The following is a 20,176-nucleotide window of genomic DNA, read 5'->3' as shown; positions in this document are numbered from 1 at the left end:
CCTTGGAGCCTATGTACAAAAAGGATGTGAAGTGATGGGAAAAAAATCATTAAAAGATCAAGAATGGAGGATATGAGTAAGAGGGGACAAATAAGAGTTCAGGGTAAAGACAGAATGGGTACAAGAAAAAAAAAGAGGTAAGGGTGGACAGGGCAGCATGAAGTGGGGGGGCATGGAGGCAACTAGAGCCAGGGGAGGAGAGATGACAGGAGGAAGAGGAGGGAGGTGAGTTTAGAGGCGGAGAGATGTAGAGAGTCGAGGAGCTGTTTCTGGGACGGCCAAAGCAGCGAAATGCTGCAGTGAAGCCGACCAGATGAGCTGGCCCGAATACAGCTACTTGCTCAGAGAGTTGCAGCACTTTCCTTTTTTTTCCCCCTCATACCTTCATTTCTCACCATCGCCACCTCCTAGGTTAACCTTCGCATCACCCCACACTTCGACCTTCGCTATCTCCTCCCCCCTTTCCTCTGTCTCTTTCTCTTAACACCAGCCGGTGAGTGAGCAGATTTCAGAACGCATCTGAGAACAAGTAGGGTGGGCCTCGTTTCCCCGTCTTTTTCATTGGTTCTTCTTTTATTTCTCTGGGACGATCGGTCTGTCACTCTATGTATTTCCTAATTCTGTTTTTTTCTTTTTTTTTTAAGTCATTTTATTTTTTTCAGTGCCGATAGTCATATTGGCAGTTGTTCTTTCTTTTTCGGTGGGTCTTTTGTACCACAGTCCTGTGTTGCTTTTGTGTTTGTATCTGTCGTTTTGTGTGTCTGCTGACGGGAAACAACAACCAGAGGTGAGTCCTGTCCAACATTAAGAACAGATCTGAAGTTTAATGGTTAGTGCACTCCTAAACCTACTTTGGAAGTTGGAGTTGTAAAGTGCTCAGTGTTAGTGCTGACATATGAGAGAAATCTGCAGACTATGCAGCTGTAGATTCATAGTTTGATTTGAACTTATTTAAAAATGCCTGTAATTTACCTTGCACTCAAAAGCTTTTGGCAAAAGGATGTCAATGTATCATATTGCAGGGTGTCTGTGCATGTTCAGACAAAGGGTCATAGGAGATGGGAATTCATTCACTTTTGTCTTTTATCTTCTTTTATTACATAATTCAGTTAAAACACTGGAATTTGCAGTGTAATGACAGCCATACCTTTATTTACATTTCAATACAGAGTGACGTATTTTCTTGTGAAGTGTGGTATATTTTCTTCATGTGCATAATTCATGTTGGTTGCTTCAAATTCATACTTAGGTTTTATTTTTTTTTTGCACTCTCTTCATCAACCCGACTGTCCTACTTTTCTTGTGCACCTGTGCTGTTGGTCTAGTCTGTAGCATTTAGACTGATGCAATATGAAAGTCACAGCTAACTTTTCTTTGATATAAAGTTATTTGTTTAATCAGCAGAACCCTAAAATAGTTTTCTTCTTGAGGCTTTGGCAGACAGGATTGTCTTCTACTTACCTGTTTTGTGGTTTGTCCTTGACCCCAGCAGTTTTAAGTCATGCTGATAGCATTGTGTCCTGAAAAAGCGCGTGCCGCCTTACACGTGTCTGTTTTACTGCTGGTTTCAAGTTCACGATCAGCAAACAAATTTTAACACCAAATAAAGATAACCAGAGTCAATACAATTAGTTTTCAAATGATGATTTGTTTTGAAATCTGCCTTGACTAGGTCACTTCAAAATGTTTTCTATGTTGTCTTCTTAGTCTTCAGACTGGAGATTCTGCTGTGTTTTAGATCATAAACCTGCTGCATTGTCCTTTTGAATTTTCTTGTAGAAAATAGATTTAATAGTTTTAACAATTACAATTACAGTGAATTGTCCAGGTCATAAAGAATCACAGCAACCCTGACTATCACACTACTACCACTATGATCGATTGTTGTTCCTGTTCTGAAATGCTGTCAGTTTCTGAAGGTCTTTGTCTTCAGATCATAAATAAGTTTTTGCTAAATAAGGAAGTTGTGTTATTTTTGTTAGTATTGTTTTTTTTTTTTTTGGTTAGCAGTGATTTTGACCTGGGTGTAATTTTTGCCCAGTCTCTTTCTTACTGTTAGATTATGAACACAATACATAAAAGTTCACACCCAGCAGGACTCCAAAGTTGCCTCATGTAGTCATTTTATAACCATGACTTTTATTGTTCATCTGAATACTTTTCACTCATTGATTTTCTGCTGTTGCTCTGTGCTTAATTAGGAGGAAAAAACACTGCACATTAATAGCTCGATGCAATCTGCTGGTTTTCTTTAGAAACTGTTTAAACTACTTTAAATAATTGAGCTTACTGCACTGTTTCATAACTAGGATCAATTGGAAAACACATATTACTTTTTTAGGTAACACTTTATTTGAAGAGGTGTGCATAAGACTGACATGACACTGTCATAAACATGACATAACACCTGTCATGAACATAAAGAAGTCTTTATAAATGTTTATGACAGTTGTCACGAAGTGTCATTTGGTAAATAATTACACTTTTAATGCAAAGTTGCTCTAAAAGTTGCATTGAAAGTCCATTAAAAGTGCCAACTTTGCATGATTTTGTAAATAATGACAATTTAATGCAAAGTTGGCATTTTTAATGGACTTTCAATGCAACTTTTAAAGCAACTTTGCATTAAAAGTGTCAAGTACTTAGCTTGTGTGAACAGAAAGACAGTGGTACAAAGGCGTCGGGTCTGGTTTAGCACTGTAACCAGTTTGATTGGGGGACAAATAGTATGTCACCAAAGAGATTGACCTGTCTGTAGAGTCTTCATGAATTTCATTTATGTAATTACATCAATTATATGTTTGTTTGTGCAATTTCCTCTTTCAATGCAAATAAATGCTTATGGTTAAAGAAAAAACAGGACTGAATTGGGTACATAATATATGCATAAATATGTCCAGTCATCTGGAACTGAATATTGTTTAGCTTAGTCTGGTAAAATTCATCCCCTTTGCTATTTGCTCTGTTCAGAGGGTCTAAGCTCTTGACTATTGAGAAGGGACTGCTTCCTGGAGACGTGGGCTCTATTGAAGTTTTAACTTTTACCCAATAGCTAATGTTTGCCGGTGACAATAAGAAACTTACTGAAATTTGTCTGCGCTGTAAACGACCGTCCACCACTGCAAAGAGAAAAGAGCCAAGCTACAGCTGTTAATGTTAGGTCAATATTTGGAAGTGTGGCCAACACGGACTGAACGGCTTTGTTTTCTTCCATTGCTAAAACTACAGGCCCACTACAAAATCAGCGTCATCATTCACAAGTTCTCCTTCTTTTCGCTGATTGGCAGGTAAAAAAAAAAATCTACTGGAGACAATCAAAGTCAAGGGGAGAAAGCCCAGACTGTGCTGGAAGCGAGAATTTTTATTTTTTGTGTAATTGCACAAGAAGCTAATGGCCAGGATAGTTAGCTTAATACTGAACCTCATGAGTATCATGAGAAACTAGTGGTGTGTTTGTAACAAAACATGATCACAGGAATGTTTCTTAATCTTCATTCTAATTACATGATGTGATTAAACTTGTTTAGAAGTAGCATAGTGTCAACTAAAATTCAAAGTGAAAAAAAAATAGTTTGTGGAAATTCATTGCCAGAGGTGAGATACAATAACACAAAATCAAAAAAATGTTATCGTAGTAATAATGTTTTTTCTGTTTATTTCTTTCTGCATGGAAATACAAGACATCCCATCATAAACAGTATGGTATATGACATCATACAGCCAATATAGACATCCTTTTACCCCACATAATATTCTGCCATCCCCTCCTGATCTACAGAACATGCGCGGATACACAGAAAGCAATGTGCCCAAGCTAACACAAATTTGAATTTTTCCTACTGAAACAACTCTGCAGAAACGATTCAACATGTCAACAAATCACAGCTTTGTACCGACTGCTAACAGCTCTGTTGTCTAATGCTAATTAGAGGTCTTTGAAAACTGCATGTAATTATGACTATATCACTGTTGCATCGTAAAGTTCAAATTTAAATACATAGGTTCCACCCACTTTTCAAGTAATAGAGTGTTCCAACCTTTTCTACTATTGTTTTTACATAAAAATAGGGGGAAAGAAAGTTACTCTTTTTTATTGTGTACAGTTCTGTTGTTTTTTTGTATTGCACTCAGATTTTCTCTCCATGGAAAAGTGTTCTCTTCCTGTAAAAAAACAGCTCCTAAATGACTTATTATTAAACTCCAAACTTCACCTCACCCCAAGCAAAACAAGACATCACCAAGCTTCAGCTAATAAGCAACAAGATACCACACAGTTCCAAGCTGATTCTAATGGAACAACAGTCGATATCACATAAAGTCACAAATGGACCAGCTATTAAACTACTTGTCTTTATTTCTATAGTTAGAGGAGTGGCTTGGCAATAAAAACATTTAGAATCTATCAATCGAAGAAGCTAGGATTGTTTTAATCTTAGCTACTGAACTCGTGTTGTTTTTTCTTAGAACTGCAGTTCTTTTTTTTTTTTCAAATCTAACAGTAAAGTTTAAACTATTTGCAAATCCAGTTTCCCTTGGCTCACATTTTATTGCCATATCTTATTACCAGCTGAACTTCACAAGTATTTTATACATTTCAGATTGTTTTTTGCAGTGAATCTCATTTTATTTCAGTCTTTAAAAATAAACTCCACTTGTCAATAAACAATATAGCTCATCTTTTAAAATATATTCAGCTTCAGAGGTAACAGTTACAAACAAATCACAATAAAGTGCACATAAGTTACTGACACTAAATTATATGTGCAGCTAATACATGTCAAAAAATAAATAAGAAATTTACGAAGAGTGATAAACTGCACCACTGACTGCTGAAGCAAATGTAAGTTTAAACATGCTGCGACTCGCATCGCTATGTGTTTTTATATCAAAAAGAAGTGTTGTTACCTTCATATTAGATATTTCTTCTGATATGTGGAATGTGACATGCATTCATGGCAGCGCTTTAAAATGTGCATGCTTCAGCTGCCAAAACAATTCATTTTACTAGCTTTGGTGGATAACTAAATCTCACAGATAAGCAGGTTTATTAGCACTACACTGTGTGCTCCTTCCAGTCGGTTTATCAACAGAATGTAAAACATTTTGTTGTTCATCATTTGGTATTGTTTTGTAAAATGACCACTGCTAGTACTAAGATCTTATGGGTCCCTGATATGCATTGTTATTACTAAATAACCGTTGTTTATGTGTCTTTATTTCATGACCTTTATAAAATGTGACGACATTTATTAACACCATTATGAAACAAGATTGTGGGCGCAATGTACATTTTTTGTTTGCACCATGTTTCTGGCTGGCAAAAAAAAAGTATTAATAATCTAGTTTTTAATATTTCACTTCATCTGACACTAAATAATTCTCATTCCTAGAAGAACAAATGAGAATAATTTTGAGTGAAATGACAATGTGACTGTCAATCCAGTGAACCTCCAGGTAATAGTAGAGTAAGTTTATATTCTAAAGTTGTTTTGTTCTTTAAGTAACTGTGTAAAATCTGTTTTGTCACATACAAATGTGTGTTTTCCAAGGAACTCTTGTAAAGTTCTGCAAAAAGGCCTTTGGTCTTTAATTTTAGTAATTTATATGAAGGGAGGTAAATAGTTGTTTTTGACAAAATCAGACACTTTGTACATGGTAATTAGTTGTGTGAGTGCTGGAAAAAAAACCCCAAAAAAAAACGTTTTAATCAAAAATGTTAATGTTTCCAATTGACTAAATTCAAGAGACCAAAATCGACCCTTTCACCACAATCACCCTTTGTTATTAAACAGAAAAATACATATCACTTTGTTCACAGTCAAATACAGTAGAGGATCTGACATGCAGTTGAACTTATTGAAATACCAAAATATGTTTAATAAGAATCTTTTGGACTCTACCAGAAAGTTAAAAATTGGTTCTCATTGGGTCTCACAAAGCACATAAATAATTTTCTGTACACAAAAGAATCTTTCTTCCACAGAAATCACAATCTAAATCCCAAAGAACATCTGTAGGGTAGAGTTGGTTCAAGAGAAGCAGTAATTTTTCCAACATTTCTTCTGCCTGAAAGTTAATGTTTCACAGTAGCTCAGCCAGAGACTCAATTTAAATCTGATATTAAAGGGAGCTCAAGATTACAATAATAACTTGAAGTTCATGACCAAAGATAAATGGTCAAAATACCTTGCAAAAAGATGGTCAATATTTATAAGAATAATCTTTTAGACTATTTTGTTATATTTTGAGAGAGAGCCTTCTTTCATTTAGGATCATAAATAAACATTATGGTGAAAAAAAAACTGAAGTTCATATCTAAATTTGCAATGAGTATTAATAACTTAACTGTATTTACTACTATGGGAATAATCCTATAATATTTCCCCCACTGCATCCATGTATTCAAAATAGAGGTTGTTTTTGTCAGTGCAAGGTCATATTACTGCAGGAAAAGCTCATTTTCTTCTAGACTTTATATAAAACTTAACAAGGCAAGCAACACATTCCTCCAGATCTATATCTATCTCCTTTTATAAAAGAATTATCCTAACCTTGAGGGATTTTTTTGTATGGTGGGTTTAGGCCATGATGTGAATATACAATATTATAATCTTCTCCGGAAATATAATAGACATTGTTTGGCTGTTTGTATTAAATCTGCTAAAGTGCTCTGAACACACAATATTAATAAAACATAAATGTATCACTAACCTCTAAATGAACATTAACAAATGCAATTAATAAAAAGTGACAATGAAAGAAGACAGTGTGCATACAGGTCCAGAAAGTTTTAGTCTCTTCCTGTGATTGCTTCTAGTTTTCCCGCTGACTGTAGTAATGTCATTAAAATGCCGCCTTCACAGCTCCTATATAAGACACAGTGCACCTCTGGAGTTTTTCTGTTAACTCTTTTTATATTATTTTTATTTTTTTGAATATCTAAAAAAGGCATTTCACTTAAACAATTTTAAGACTCAAAAGTGCAAAGAGCGTACCATAATCGTTAACTTGTGTAAATCGGCCGGCGCTATTGCGAATGTGATTAGCTGTATTTGTGCTTTTTCCACTGTGACAAAAAAATAAATAAAAAAAATGTCTCCTCTAAAAAGGCCAAATGAATAAAGGCATCCGATTTGTCAAAAGTTCACAATTGTTGGAATGTTTGAGAATAATCTCTGGCTCAGACATAAGTCGACATTACTGGCACAAAAACATCGTTTGGCTGAGTTGTCAAGCAGCTGCTGACCAGCTGTGATGACAGCCGGTCAACAATACTAATGCTAGCTGCATTAGCTATGACTGGACGTGAACTGAAAAAAAAAAAAAGCTTAGCTGAGCACAATGCAGGATCCCTTGGCCTTATATTATGTAAATTCAATCTATTCAATTCTATCATCAGACATCGGTAAGATTACAGCTTTTGATGTTTTTCTTTGTTCTCCTTAAAATTGCAATAAGGATCTAAAATTTGCGATTGAAAACAGTTTATGGTAACATAAAGTGCCATTTTTACCACCAATGATCTTTTAGCCTGCGTTGTAAACCTCTATTTGTTGTTCTGAAGTACTTGTGAAATTTGTCTTGTCTGAACAGCAGTGCTGTACTGGATTAAAGTAAAACTTGGTTTTCTTCATTTGGCTTCATCTATCCTGATCCTAGACTCTGCTGTAAACTTTTAGAACTTTAAAATAAAGAACAATAAATAAATAAATGTATATATTTTGTTTTTTTTTTTTTAGCCAAAAGATATGTTATTTCTGTGTTATTGCATTCTTGTAACTTTTAACCGGCTTTGAGTCCTCAAACGCTATTTTCTTGTATTTGACTCAAATTATTCAACAGCCAAGGTGATTTAAGTATATCACTAATAACTGTCAATTCATATGCAACACATACCAAAAATCATATTGGAACCATTTACTGGTTGGAAGTTTGTATATCTAATTTAGCTAATTTGGGAATTAAATACCAAAATGTCTGTCTGCTGTAAAAATTTAACATTCCCAGACTACTGTAGTGTAGGTTGGGAAAAAATCAAAGGAAGAGCAAAAATATCGTCGTGTTGAAATCTCAGTTGTAAATTATAACTTTTCCAGTACTGACCTGACAATGGTGGGAAAGGTGTGGAAATATCAGGAAATTCGTTATTGTTGTTGATGAAATCTTGGGAATATAGATAAAATAAGTCCGGAGTTTTTAGTCTATGATTAAAGGAAGAAAGCTAAAAACAGCCATTTCATTGATGAATATGTACATCAATACATTCAGTCCTTACAAACACAAGATCTTCTCTCTTTTGTGCATTTGGCACACAAAGACAGACACATGCAAATAGGTTTGGCCAGTGAGATGATTCAAGCAGTGGTTACTATAGTTTCTGAAGGAGGTGGCACACAGCTCTGAAATAAAAAAAGAGAGGAAAAACAACATTATGACTTTAGAAACCAATTCATATATGTACAATGTCGGCATGCGCGAACCTCAAGATAAAACCCAAATTAGAAAAAATAAATTACTGCTCAACAACAACAACAACAACAAAAAAAAAAATCATTGTGATATGTTTATTACATCTATTTACCAAAACGAGGAGCAGGAAGTCGAAGATCCAGAGACTGGTTCGGACTACTGTGGTAATCTGAAATAAAGTAAGAGAAGGAAAGCACGACATTTTAGCAGTAATCTGTTTTGTTTTTGGTGCTTTCCTAAGTGCTAAACTTAGGAAAGTGTTTTATTTTTCTGTACAGTGAAAGTTAAAATATACATATTTCCAGACCCAAACTCCACTGTCAATTAAAAAAAAAAAATTAACAAAATATATATATACATCCATCCATCCATTTTCCTTCACCCTTGTCCCTCAGTGGGGTTGGGAGGGGTGCTGGTGCCTATCTCCAGCTCACGTTCCGGGTGAGAGGCGGGGTACACCCTGGACAGGTCGCCAGTCTGTCGCAGGGCAACACAGAGACACACAGGACAAACAACCATGCACACTCACACCTAGGGGCAATTTGGAAAGGCCAATTAACCTGACAGTCATGTTTTTGGACTGTGGGAGGAAACCGGAGAACCCGGAGAAAACCCACGCATGCACAGGGAGAACAAATAGGTGTCTTTTTAACATAGAGGCTAACTAAGCCTGACTTTCAGTGTTTTTGTGTGGTTGTGTTTAGGGCTGCTGTGTTTAATTCCACATTCATCTTTTAACATTGTCACTTTACAAGGAAAAGGCGTTAAACTGCAAAGTCAAATGTTGTTTTTTAACGTTTTATGAGATATATACAGCATTTTTATAATAACTCAAGGTAGCATAGGTACATGCTTGTGCTATAAAATAGCCCTACGTGCCTGGAGAGTACATAATACTGCCCCTTTAAGCTTCTATATCTAATCTGATATACAGTAGAACTAATGGTTGTCTGACTCACAGTGCACACAGCTGAATTACATAGAGCAGGTGCTGCTAAACCACAATAGATTTGATTATGGCACTAAGAGATTTGCTGGATTAAAAGCTTCTTCTTTGACATTGAAGCTGCTTCAGTTTTTAAATTAGGGATTTTATGTTCCGATTTCTTACTTTGTTCCCTCCTCTGCAACAGCTTCAGGCTCGAGCTTTCCCTCCTCTTCCATCTTTTCCTCTGAAATCAGTTCTTGCTTCCGATGTCGGCGGAGACATTTCACCACCACCATTGAAAGGATCAGCAGAGCTAAAGCTCCCCCCACTGATGCCCCAATGGCAACAGCAATGGTTGAATCTCTCGGAGGGGGAACTGAGAGAAGGAGAAAGGAGAGAGTTAACTTTTCCTGCAGACAAAGAATGGAGTCGAGTGCGGCGCTCGCTAAAAGCTCTGATTAAACAAGTGGAAAGAAAGTGCTGCTGAGCTAGCCTGTATATGATGTGGGCTTGTGTGTGTGTGGAAGAGCAGGAGTGATGCACGAAGTTCAACCTCTTGTTAGTCATTAATAAGTAAGACGCTGACTCATCACAAATAGATCTCAACACTCCCAAGAAAACAGACATTTAGACACTAACGTTACTTGAATTACATGTATACGCATGAAAATTATTACGTCGTGAAAAATGTAAAGTAATGTTTTGTACCCGTCTGCAGCTGTTTGGTCAAATGCGACCAAGTTTGAAAGGTCGCATTTGAAAACCTGCAGTCCAATGGAAAAGCATTGGTTCCTTAATGATTTCGTCAGCTTTTGCTTTCTATCATAATTAAATGTTTTGATTATCAAAAAAATGCCTTAAGACATAATCAATATGCATATGGTAATTTCTATTTAAAAAAAAAAATCCAAACCAAGCTGATCCTGTGTTAAATAACAATTGTCACATTTTCCTAAATGGACAACCTATATTGCAATGTACAAACATTTATTGCATGAACCACAAAAACATGTCCTGCAGAGCCATAGTTTATAACCGAGGTGTTCAGATGAACAAAGTTAGAGGACTAAAGGTGATATGTGAAAACAAAATTCATTTTAGAAATGAATTTTAAGAGTATTTTTTCCTCTAATTATTACACACAGTCACCATACATGGATAAAAACCCTAGAGTGAGGCAAGATGCTTTTTCTTGTCACTTAGGCTCAGTAAGTGTCTGCATCAAGCAGTGATAGTTGGAGATGTATACCACTGCCCATGTTGTTTTATGTCATTAGCTGAAAAGTATGGAAACGGTTGCACAGGGTTATGCTTCATGTATTTGCAGAAGAGTGTTACGTCACATCTTACGTTCTGTGACAACTTTGAAGTCAATGACACCATGTCCTTGGATGCGATCTGGGGGGTTCCTCACATAACAGTGGTACAACCCCTCGTCCTCCAGTTGAACGTCCTGCAGCGTGATCGATAAGTCGTTCTTCTCCAGGTTACCAGAAAACACAACCCTCTCTCCAAACCGGTTTGAAGGTACTGGTTGCATTCCTTTATTCTTGTCATAAGTCATGAACTAAAGGAAAAGAAAGTGTGGCTTAAATACAGGTTTAAGCTTTGAAGGCGAGTATTCTTGGTATTAATGTATTGAAGGGTTTGGCAGCTCACCTTTTCCTCTGTATTGTTCAGGGTCTCTTGGTAAGTCCAATTCATAGCAAACTTGGTCCGGTCAATCTTGTAGCAGGAAGTGAAGGTGCAGGGGATTGTGACAGTTGTTCCATTGAGTGCATTGATGTAACTGGACACTAGCACATCCATGCTCGAACAACCTGTTTTAAAAACAAATAACGTTGATGATTCAAATAAGATTAAAACAGCTAACTAGCTAAATGTGAAATAAATCGCAAGAATTATATCCTGGTTCTTGCTGCCAATACTAATTTGGCCTTTTTAAAAATGCAGATTTTGATTTGAAGCCCAGAGTTCAGCCGTCGTAACATAAAGCTTATGTTGAGTTGGGCGCAGTTGGCCAGTTCTGCAGAACAGTGAATTTGCAGGATTCTCCCCGTCAGCCATCAGGCGCAAGGCACAGAGATGGATGGCAGACAGGCCCACAAATGCACTCAGATGAAAGCGGAGTATGTTGGAAGTCAGAATGTACAGAACATGCAGTACAAGTTTATTGCAGAAAAAAAACAAAAAAACTTTGTCAATATTTTTATTTTTACCTAACTTAAATTTAAAAAAGAATGACTGACTGTCTTTGGTGCTTTTTCACAAGATAGCAAAAGTGAAGTAATTGTTTTCTTCTTTTTACTCTTCAGACACAAGGAATGGTCGAGCACAGGTGGTAAGTAGGGACACATTTTATTTTTTTGTCACATCATCATGAGGCAAGTGTTAAATATCCTATTAACCAGGACAAGATGAAGAGATTAGATAGACATGATCTGTGTGGATCTTAACACATATTGTGCGGATGGTTCATCCTTCTGAACAAATATACAAACGCAACATCGCCTCTGGGGATTAACAAACTTCCCAATTTAAGCGTTCAGGAGAGCCCCAGGCACACTCGAACTGAAACAAAGATGTGTTTAACATCATGTCGTTTAATATGCATATCGTTATTTATTAAGTAATGATATCCAAGATATTTTATGTGACCCAAACCTCTGCATGCCAATTCAAGATTACCTGTGATAACAGAAGTAATGACTAACAGTACATGAGATTATTATTAGTTGTACAAGTTTGTTCTTCTATTGAAAGCCTTTTGTCTCATCACAGACCTCCTCGCCACCCCCACCTCACTCCAGCCCATGTTCTCTCAGCTGTGTTGTTTGTGTGCGATGGGACTCTGCACCAATCTCTCCTCTGCAGTCGAGTGTTTCTGGCTCCCTTCCCACAGCTGCTGCACCACTCATAAGCCTGCATCTCTGCACCACACAGTCAGACTACCACCCCTCCTTTCTCCACCTACTCGAAGTATGCATAGTTTACACATGCACACATATTCATACGCGATGGGTCAGGGCCATTACCTACTTTAGAGGACTCTAACACATAAACACACATGCATGCGGTTCACCCTCTAGGTCTGCATCATCAGCAGTGAGCTCGCCTCTCTGAATGTGCTATGTCAATGTCATCTTTGCAAACAAGCCCACATGTACACACACCTCACATTAAAGCAAACACCTCTGAAGTGCTGCAAACATATGTGCCCTTGGTACAGTCAGTTTAGCTCAGCTATACAGCATGAGAAACCTTTCGGTTCAGACTCCTGCTGATTCAGCAGTCATGTGGCTAGTAAAAAAAAAAAGGGAGGCAAATGCAGAGACTTCCTAACATGAAATACTGCAGTGAGGCCCCCCGCATGTGGCTCCTCCCTCCCTCTGCCTCTCCCTTTTTACTCTCCCCATCTTTGTCCACCTTCCTTTCCTCGTCTCACCTCCATCCTGAAAGCTTTCTAAAGCCCTCAGCCCTCACACTCCATTAGCATCTGAACTTTAAAGAACTCCCTACATTTCTTTAGCTTATGCATTTCTAAAATGTTCAGACGTCTGTAACACGTTGTTTTTTTTTACCCTTTCACGTCAGGATTTTCATAGCAAACGATTTTTTGCTTCATTTGAGAGAGCATATTTTGAGTTGGTTCTTCTTTATGCATCATAATTGGAAAAGGTCAGAAAAAGACTGTCTGGACCTTGTGGTACAAGGGCACAGGACCGTAAATGAAGTGGGAAGCAGGAAACTGCTACTCAACAACAGTTTTACTTCCACTCAACTTATATTAGCTCAGTCATTTGAAGGGATGTTCACTTCCAATGAAATTCACAGACCTCTGTATGCTTCAAATTATGAAGAGGGTTAACATTTTCTAAATAGCCTTTTTGAAACCAGTTCAGTCTGGTGCTTACAGTTGAAACTGAAAGGGTACATACACCAAATGAAAAGACACATAAACCTTTTTTTTCCCCCTTCATTTTATGAAATTAAATCACCCCAAACTTTTCTTGTTTTAGGTAAGTTAGAATTATCAAAACTATTTAGATTTGCTAAATGCCACAATGATGAGAGAATGACTCATTCTCGGAGGTTTGTATTTTCACGCTTTCAAAATCAGAAGTTTGCATCCAGAATGATGTCTATATTTTTAAGCAATCAATTGAGGACGTCATGGCTTTGAAAGTTAACTAATAAAATGGAGGGATAGCTCTGAATGTCTTTTGAAGTCACATCTCAAACAAACTGCTTTCTAGTTTGACATAGTAGGAAATTGAAAAGAACTCAAACAACAAGATGAAGAAGAAAACTGTGGAGCTGAACTAGTCTGGAACAATTTCTAGACGATCGATGATTCATCTGTTCAAACAATTATATGCAACGATAGACATGATCAGGATGTCCATTCCGCACATAATATTGCTCCATAAGGAGTCACCTCTGGGACACCTCAGTGTCCCAGAGGTGAATGTGGTTTAGACTGAAATATGCAAATCAACCCCAGAAGAAAAGTCAAAGACCTTGTTCTGAAGCTGATGAGACGGCGCCATTATCCACAGTGAAATGTGTCCCTTCCTGACATGGCCTGAAACACCACTAGGCAAGGAAGAACACATTACTCCAAAAGAAAGACTGTAATTGGATGCATTTACATTCGTTTTTCTAAATGTTCATTAATCCACAACATTCTACTCCAGCAAATAAAGTAAAGGGAAATTAAAGCTTAGCTAAATGCATATTCTCGCTCGCATAAAAACCAGAGAAGTTTGGTCATAGTTAACTTCAGACAGTGGGAAAAGAAGGTGATTGTGTCTTTTTATTTGGTGTAAGCAATCTTGTGGTTTTAACTGTACATGTATTTAGCTGTTGATGTTTTCTGTCAGAATTGACGTGGAAAAGAGGTTTGAACACAACCTGCAGGTGTCACGCCTCTGAAGTGATGACCAACAGTCTGGCTGGCATATCTGAAGCAAATATAGTGCTTCAAATTGGTGCGTCATCACTTTGTGACATTTGCAGATGCTGGACAGGTTGCGGTAAAGTATGCAGAGGCAGAACAGGTCGCTCCACCTCTGTAAACCGTATTTTCATCAGTAGCAGTGACATTTGAGGACAGCACAAAACTATTCTGATGAAATACGCATCCATTGTGTTTAATTCTTTAGTACTCAAGTTGTCTGACATAATTTAAGTGTAACATCCTTCTTTTATTTACCGAAAGTTGTTTTTATAATTTTTTTTTCCATAGTTTAAATATTACTTGTTGTCCCGCATTGCACTAGAAGACTAGGAGTTTAAAACAAGCCACTCCTTAAGTTCACAATAAACATTTTTACCAGTGTTTGATTCGGTTTTTAGCCTTTTAAAATAGACTGCCAGATCACACAAGAAGATATCAAAAATATACAAGGCTTGTGTTCCTGTATATATGCCTATATGTCTCTGACCACTACAGAGTCACATATGAGCTTTGGAGCGAGTTGATAATTCAACAGACAATGTCAATTATTAAAATCCAGGCAATTAGGGGTGGTGAGGAACTGAGAGCTTTCGCCTAACACCAAAAAATACTCAAATCTCATCTGTGCTGGCCTTGCTGCACATATAAAACTGGGCTATAAAACAGTAACAACATCTTTTGTGACAGACACTTGATCAAAAATAGTGAATTTTTATAACTTCACTGAATTCCGATGAAGAACCGCACAGCATTCTGGGGGATATTAAATATTAATACAAAAAGTGCAGGTAAGGTATGCATCACACTGTATGTTACCACAGTGTTGGGGAGGCAACAGCGAAGGCACAAACTAGGCCTAATTTTCATGCTGACCTTGTTTTTACCGTGTCAATAGCAGCTAAACAGAATTTGTTTAGAGCAATAAGAAGTTTCTGCCTAAGGCACCTCATGTCCCCTTAAGTATATTATGCATTATTGGCAACCATGTCTGCTGGTGCTATAGTCATATATTCTGGATATAAAAGGGTGCACTTTACAACAATACAGCGAAAAACGTTCAAACAAGCAGCAAAGGAGCATGCCTTTGTGTGTAGAACAATGTAATGTCATTCTGTTTGCATGGTGTTTATGTTGCTTTTTAAAAATGTGATATGAATAACTACATGAAGCAAATTCTTTGTTTTGTTTTTAAATACATCTCCACAAGTAACACCATGTACTTCCTGCATCATGCCAAAACCCCTCTCTGCTGTAGACATCTTTCAACTGTCCTCTAATTTCCAATTTCAGGTATAAGTCCCTATGTCCTGCTAAAAATAAATGGCTATGATGAAGAGCAACTACAAAAATAATTGTATGACTTTTGAAAAGTGCATAGTTCCCAACAATATGAAAATATGTTGAGTGACTTGCTGTTATGAATAGTTATTGACTGTGCCAATGTCTTTGTGCTGCTGCCCTCTAGTGCATTGTCTGAGGAACTGTGACTCTGCAGTTGCTAAGCAAAGTTTAGATGATGACCATGAAAAACAAATTCATCCAACAATTTTGCCATCAGCCACTTTGATTTCTGACCGCAGGCAATACTAAAACTTTGGTGTTGCTTGAATTATGTTATTGAAATGCCTAGACTGAAGTATGAAGAAATACCCTGAAAAATTAAAGTGATGTGTTCATTCATTGAAAATGAATAAACATGGGGTTGCTTGTTGAATGATAGCTGCCTTCGGTTGTGCACCAGGCTGTAAACTCACTAGGTATTCCTTAAAACATTAGAATTAATTGCCTAACTGCATTGTTTTCTTCAGCTAAATTATGTTACCCAAAGCAGAGTAAAAGTAATAAATTTAGAAGCGTTTTAAAAGCGCTCAAGCACTTCAGGACAAGCAGAATAACAGGAAACACAAATTAAAACACTAAACATAAACAGTTGCACAGGAACAGGCAATCACAGTGAGCAATCAATCTGAGACAGGTTTGAGTTTTGATTTGAACAGAGTGTCAATATTGTCCGGAGAGAGAGAATTCCAGAATTTGGGAGCCGAGCTTTGCTGCTCCCGATGGTGCTGAGTCGAGCAGAAGGAAGAGCAAAATGAATAGAGAAGGAAGCCCTAAAGCTGTACAAATATCAATGAGATCTGAAAAGTAGGGAGGGGCAAGGTTATGGTGAATAACCTTGGATGCATACAGGAAATTGTTGAAATGTATTCTGAATTTGACAAAAAGCCAGAGGAGCTGCTGCAAGACTGAGGCCATGTAGTGAAAAGAGGGAGTTTTATTAATGATGCGTGCTGTTGAGGGTAACACCCAGACTTTTAGTCTCAGGTGACGGGAGAATGTAGCCACTATCTAGTGGAAAGGTAGGAACTGTCAACTTTGGATATTACAGATTTGATTCAGACAAGGAGGATCTCAGTTTTTAGTTTAAGGAAGTTGGAGAAGAACCAGGATTGCATTTGAGAAAAGCAGGTTAGGGAAGAGAGTGGAAGTGTGGCATTTGGCTTTACATGTAAGAGGGAGCTGGTATCTACCACAATGGGAGATATTTGTATTCTAATATTTTCTGGAAGCTTAACATTTATTTCACTGTTATGCAGAATTGCCAAAAGGAAGAATGATAAAGTCTAGTGTTCCCAGGACAGAGCCCTGGGGCACACCGGTTGGGACAGGGGAAGGATGGGAACAAAAGAACTTCAGTTGCATGGAGTGCAGCTGGAGAGGTAGGAATAAAACTAATCAACGAGCGTGCAAGCAATGCCAATTGAAAATAATCTGTGGAGGAGGATGGCGTGAGAAACTGTATCCAAGGTCACACTCAGATCCAGGAAAATTATAGGAGAAAGTCGACCACAGCTGCCAGCAGGAGATTGTTGATTTTTATGAGGGCAGTTTCAGTATGGGAGTCGGAAACCAGACTTGAAATGTTCATAAATGTAAGTGTATATACTGTAGGTAAGCCAAAGCAAAGGTTTCCCCCAGCGTATTAAAAGCCTGGTGGGCTGCCAGGCTTGTAATTCAAGTAAAAAAATTAAAAAAAAGATCTTTTTAACAAAAATTTTCAGAATGCGTGAGTTGTGGCATATTGGTATCACAGTGAGCATGTTTTTTTTTAGGGATCATCTTTGCAGGAAACAATGACGTTCTCTTTGGAGGCAAACACAGGTGGAAGGACAGATTTCTCCATATCCACCACAGCAATCTCTTTTATGGAACATCTCTTACCACTGGATTATATAAAAAAGTGAGAAGTTGGATTTAAGGGGATAAATAAGTCTGAGCGATTAGAATACAACATGCATTATGTGGGCAGGAAGTAAGTCAAGGAACATGAGACCTGTAGTAGTTACAGGGTATAAAGTTTGTCAAGTTAGAAAATACTTTCCTTAACAGAGGTTTTCATGTTTTCTCCTATTTCTGCCATGAAAGTCATAAAATTGACTTTCATGGCAACAATGAAATCTGCTGAAGATGGCAGCCCTGATGTCAATCAGGAAGTTAAGGATCAGACTGAACAGGGAAGTCAGTAATAAGCTCTAGTGGAAAAGAAACCTGTCAAACTGCTCAAATTGGCGGCAGCAAGCATAGGAAAATGAAAAAAATGTAAGATTGGAGACTTGCAATCTGCCTAATGCAAACTAACTGACATTAAGTCGATCTAAAGGATTTAATGTTGATTTCTCTAATTTTCATGTATTGCCTCTGGGCAAACAGAGTGGTCATTGAGTGGTCATTTTGTGCTTAGTAGGCAATGGTCTTATCTACTTGGGCTCCCTAGCAAAATCTGTGTGTGGCCCCACTTAGCCATGGTCTGGCCCTAGCTAAACATACAGAGTAATAACACACAGCAAGTGTGTTGTTGCCTTGCTTCATCCCATTGTACGTTTCTATGCATCAGCACTGGATTCATATCCAGTTATGTTAGAAAACAACAATTACACAGGTATGTTTTTCCATGCTGTGCGTCACAATTGCATTTAAACGCGGTGAAACTGCAAGACTAAACAAAGACGTGATTTAATGCATACGGACCTTGATCAGGGTCAGAAATTAGCTCAGTTGAGTAATGGAGGGGAAAGTGGGTTTTAATGTTTGGCTTTATCGGTGAATTAAATAAATAAAAAAAATGGCTTCATTCGGTTACACTGTCTTATGTTGCATCTACTCCCACCCCATCCATCTATCCATATGTTGTCTCCACATAGCCTTCCAATGAAACACACACTCAAATATCAATGGTTAAAAAAAACAAACACACACACACACACAAAAACAAAACAATGATCACGCCATCGTATTGACTGATTGATCCGCGAATTATCGGCGTCGGGATGTGAAATGCTTTGGCTGTTTTTGCATCTTACCAGAGAGCGAGAGCAGCAGCAGCAGCGCGCTCACCAGCTGAACGCCAGACCTCATCTCCTGCTCCGACGAAGACATTTTATTATCCTTCCCCTTTATGTCCGGTTATGTGATTAGAAAAATTAAAAAAAACTAGATATGCCCCCCCGAGACTGATCTTGGTATGCCCGTTTAAATGCTAAAAAAAATACATGAAATAAAATAAAAAAATACAAACCCAAAACAGTAATTTATTTTTCGAGGCAGAACATGGCTGGCAGTGTCTGTAGCCTTGTAACGGTTGATCTTATGGTTGTCGGTCCGTCACCTGATTGAGAACAGAAACGAGAGCAGGTGTTAAGATGGAGAATGTCTCCTCCTCCTGGAGGGTTGGAGATACATTTTTTTGGAGAAATTGTTTGTGTGCTTCTACGCCACACAACTCAAAATATGAAATTAAATTATGTTATTGTAATCTTATGTTTTTCCCTGGACTTTTCTGGAACGCGGTGTGACAGAATGCTTCTGCTCTTTAAGCAGAAATTGAAATTTTCTTCACAGGAAAACCAAAATAATTAATTAAATGTCACATGATAATATTTTGCCCTTTAATAATATTTACGTTTTATTCTGACATCCTAGATGCAACAGCATGGTGGCTGCCTTACAAATTTTGAACAGACATGCTTAACAGAACAAAATATTTTTCTGAGGGATTTTTTTTTTTTTTGTGGCAAACATAGTGAGTTTTCACATTACACAATACAGAAGAAGAGCATAACAAAATGGCACACATCTGTGGGCATGTTTAAAAATATATCCACAGATGTTCTCCAATTAACATTAATTATGAATGAACGGATCAGACGCATAAAATCAATGACATCATAAAAATGTCAAAATGTCACTTTCAGAATATCAGAGTTCAGCAAAGTCGTACAGTTGAAGAGGTGCATAGACTGGGAAAAATCCATACCGAAAAAAGGATTATGTAAAAAACAACAACAACAAGGATGTTTAGCATTGTGCCTCTTTTGGCAGCAACTCACTGCTTAGCAGAAGCAGTCTGACATGCCGTGAACCACAAAATTAAACAGATCCCCTCCCCAACCTTTAATCCTTTCCATACTTCCTGGATGACAGACAGAAGTATAAAATTTTATTTTGTGGTGTAGCCAAAATGTGGTTTCATGTGGTACATGTCTTCCCTACTTCATCAACCATTATTCTCTACCGTTATTCTTTGCAGTGTGTGCAAAACTGTAGTCAGATGGAACACACACAATTCATGTTTCGGTGGTTTTACATTTAATTAGCAGCACTAAACAGGCTCTGAAAAGGCTTTTAAATTCACGAGGAGTTGAGTACGATTTGGGAATAGTGGTAAAGACTTTGGTCAGTGCAGAAAAAATAAAATATTCAAAGATATGCTTGAGCTCAAAAACTAGAGTTATCCTGATGCCATGTTTTTAACAGGGTGA

The 20,176-nt window shown here is 37.5% G+C and overlaps 1 protein-coding gene and 1 long non-coding RNA gene across 2 annotated transcripts; one reads left to right on the top strand and one right to left on the bottom strand.

Moving 5' to 3' along the window:
• Window positions 1-3,617: 3,617 nt before the first annotated feature.
• Window positions 3,618-7,322, top strand: LOC107833138 (uncharacterized). The gene is made up of 3 exons (XR_001658850.1): window positions 3,618-6,176; window positions 6,428-6,433; window positions 6,982-7,322. It is a non-coding gene; the product is annotated as an uncharacterized LOC107833138 (long non-coding RNA).
• scn2b (sodium channel, voltage-gated, type II, beta) lies at window positions 4,458-19,016 on the bottom strand. Its single transcript, XM_007573585.2, has 6 exons — window positions 18,719-19,016; window positions 11,057-11,217; window positions 10,748-10,964; window positions 9,581-9,773; window positions 8,582-8,638; window positions 4,458-8,399 (listed from the first exon to the last, which is right to left on the bottom strand). Exons 1-5 carry the CDS (start codon window positions 18,792-18,794, stop codon window positions 8,626-8,628), a joined length of 660 nt encoding a protein of 219 aa, XP_007573647.1. The 5' UTR covers window positions 18,795-19,016; the 3' UTR covers window positions 4,458-8,399; window positions 8,582-8,625.
• Window positions 19,017-20,176: the final 1,160 nt, after the last annotated feature.

This window comes from Poecilia formosa, unplaced genomic scaffold (genome assembly GCF_000485575.1).
Source record: "Poecilia formosa unplaced genomic scaffold, Poecilia_formosa-5.1.2 Scaffold335, whole genome shotgun sequence".
Lineage (NCBI taxonomy): Eukaryota > Metazoa > Chordata > Actinopteri > Cyprinodontiformes > Poeciliidae > Poecilia > Poecilia formosa.
This window is presented reverse-complemented; position numbering and strand designations above follow the sequence as displayed.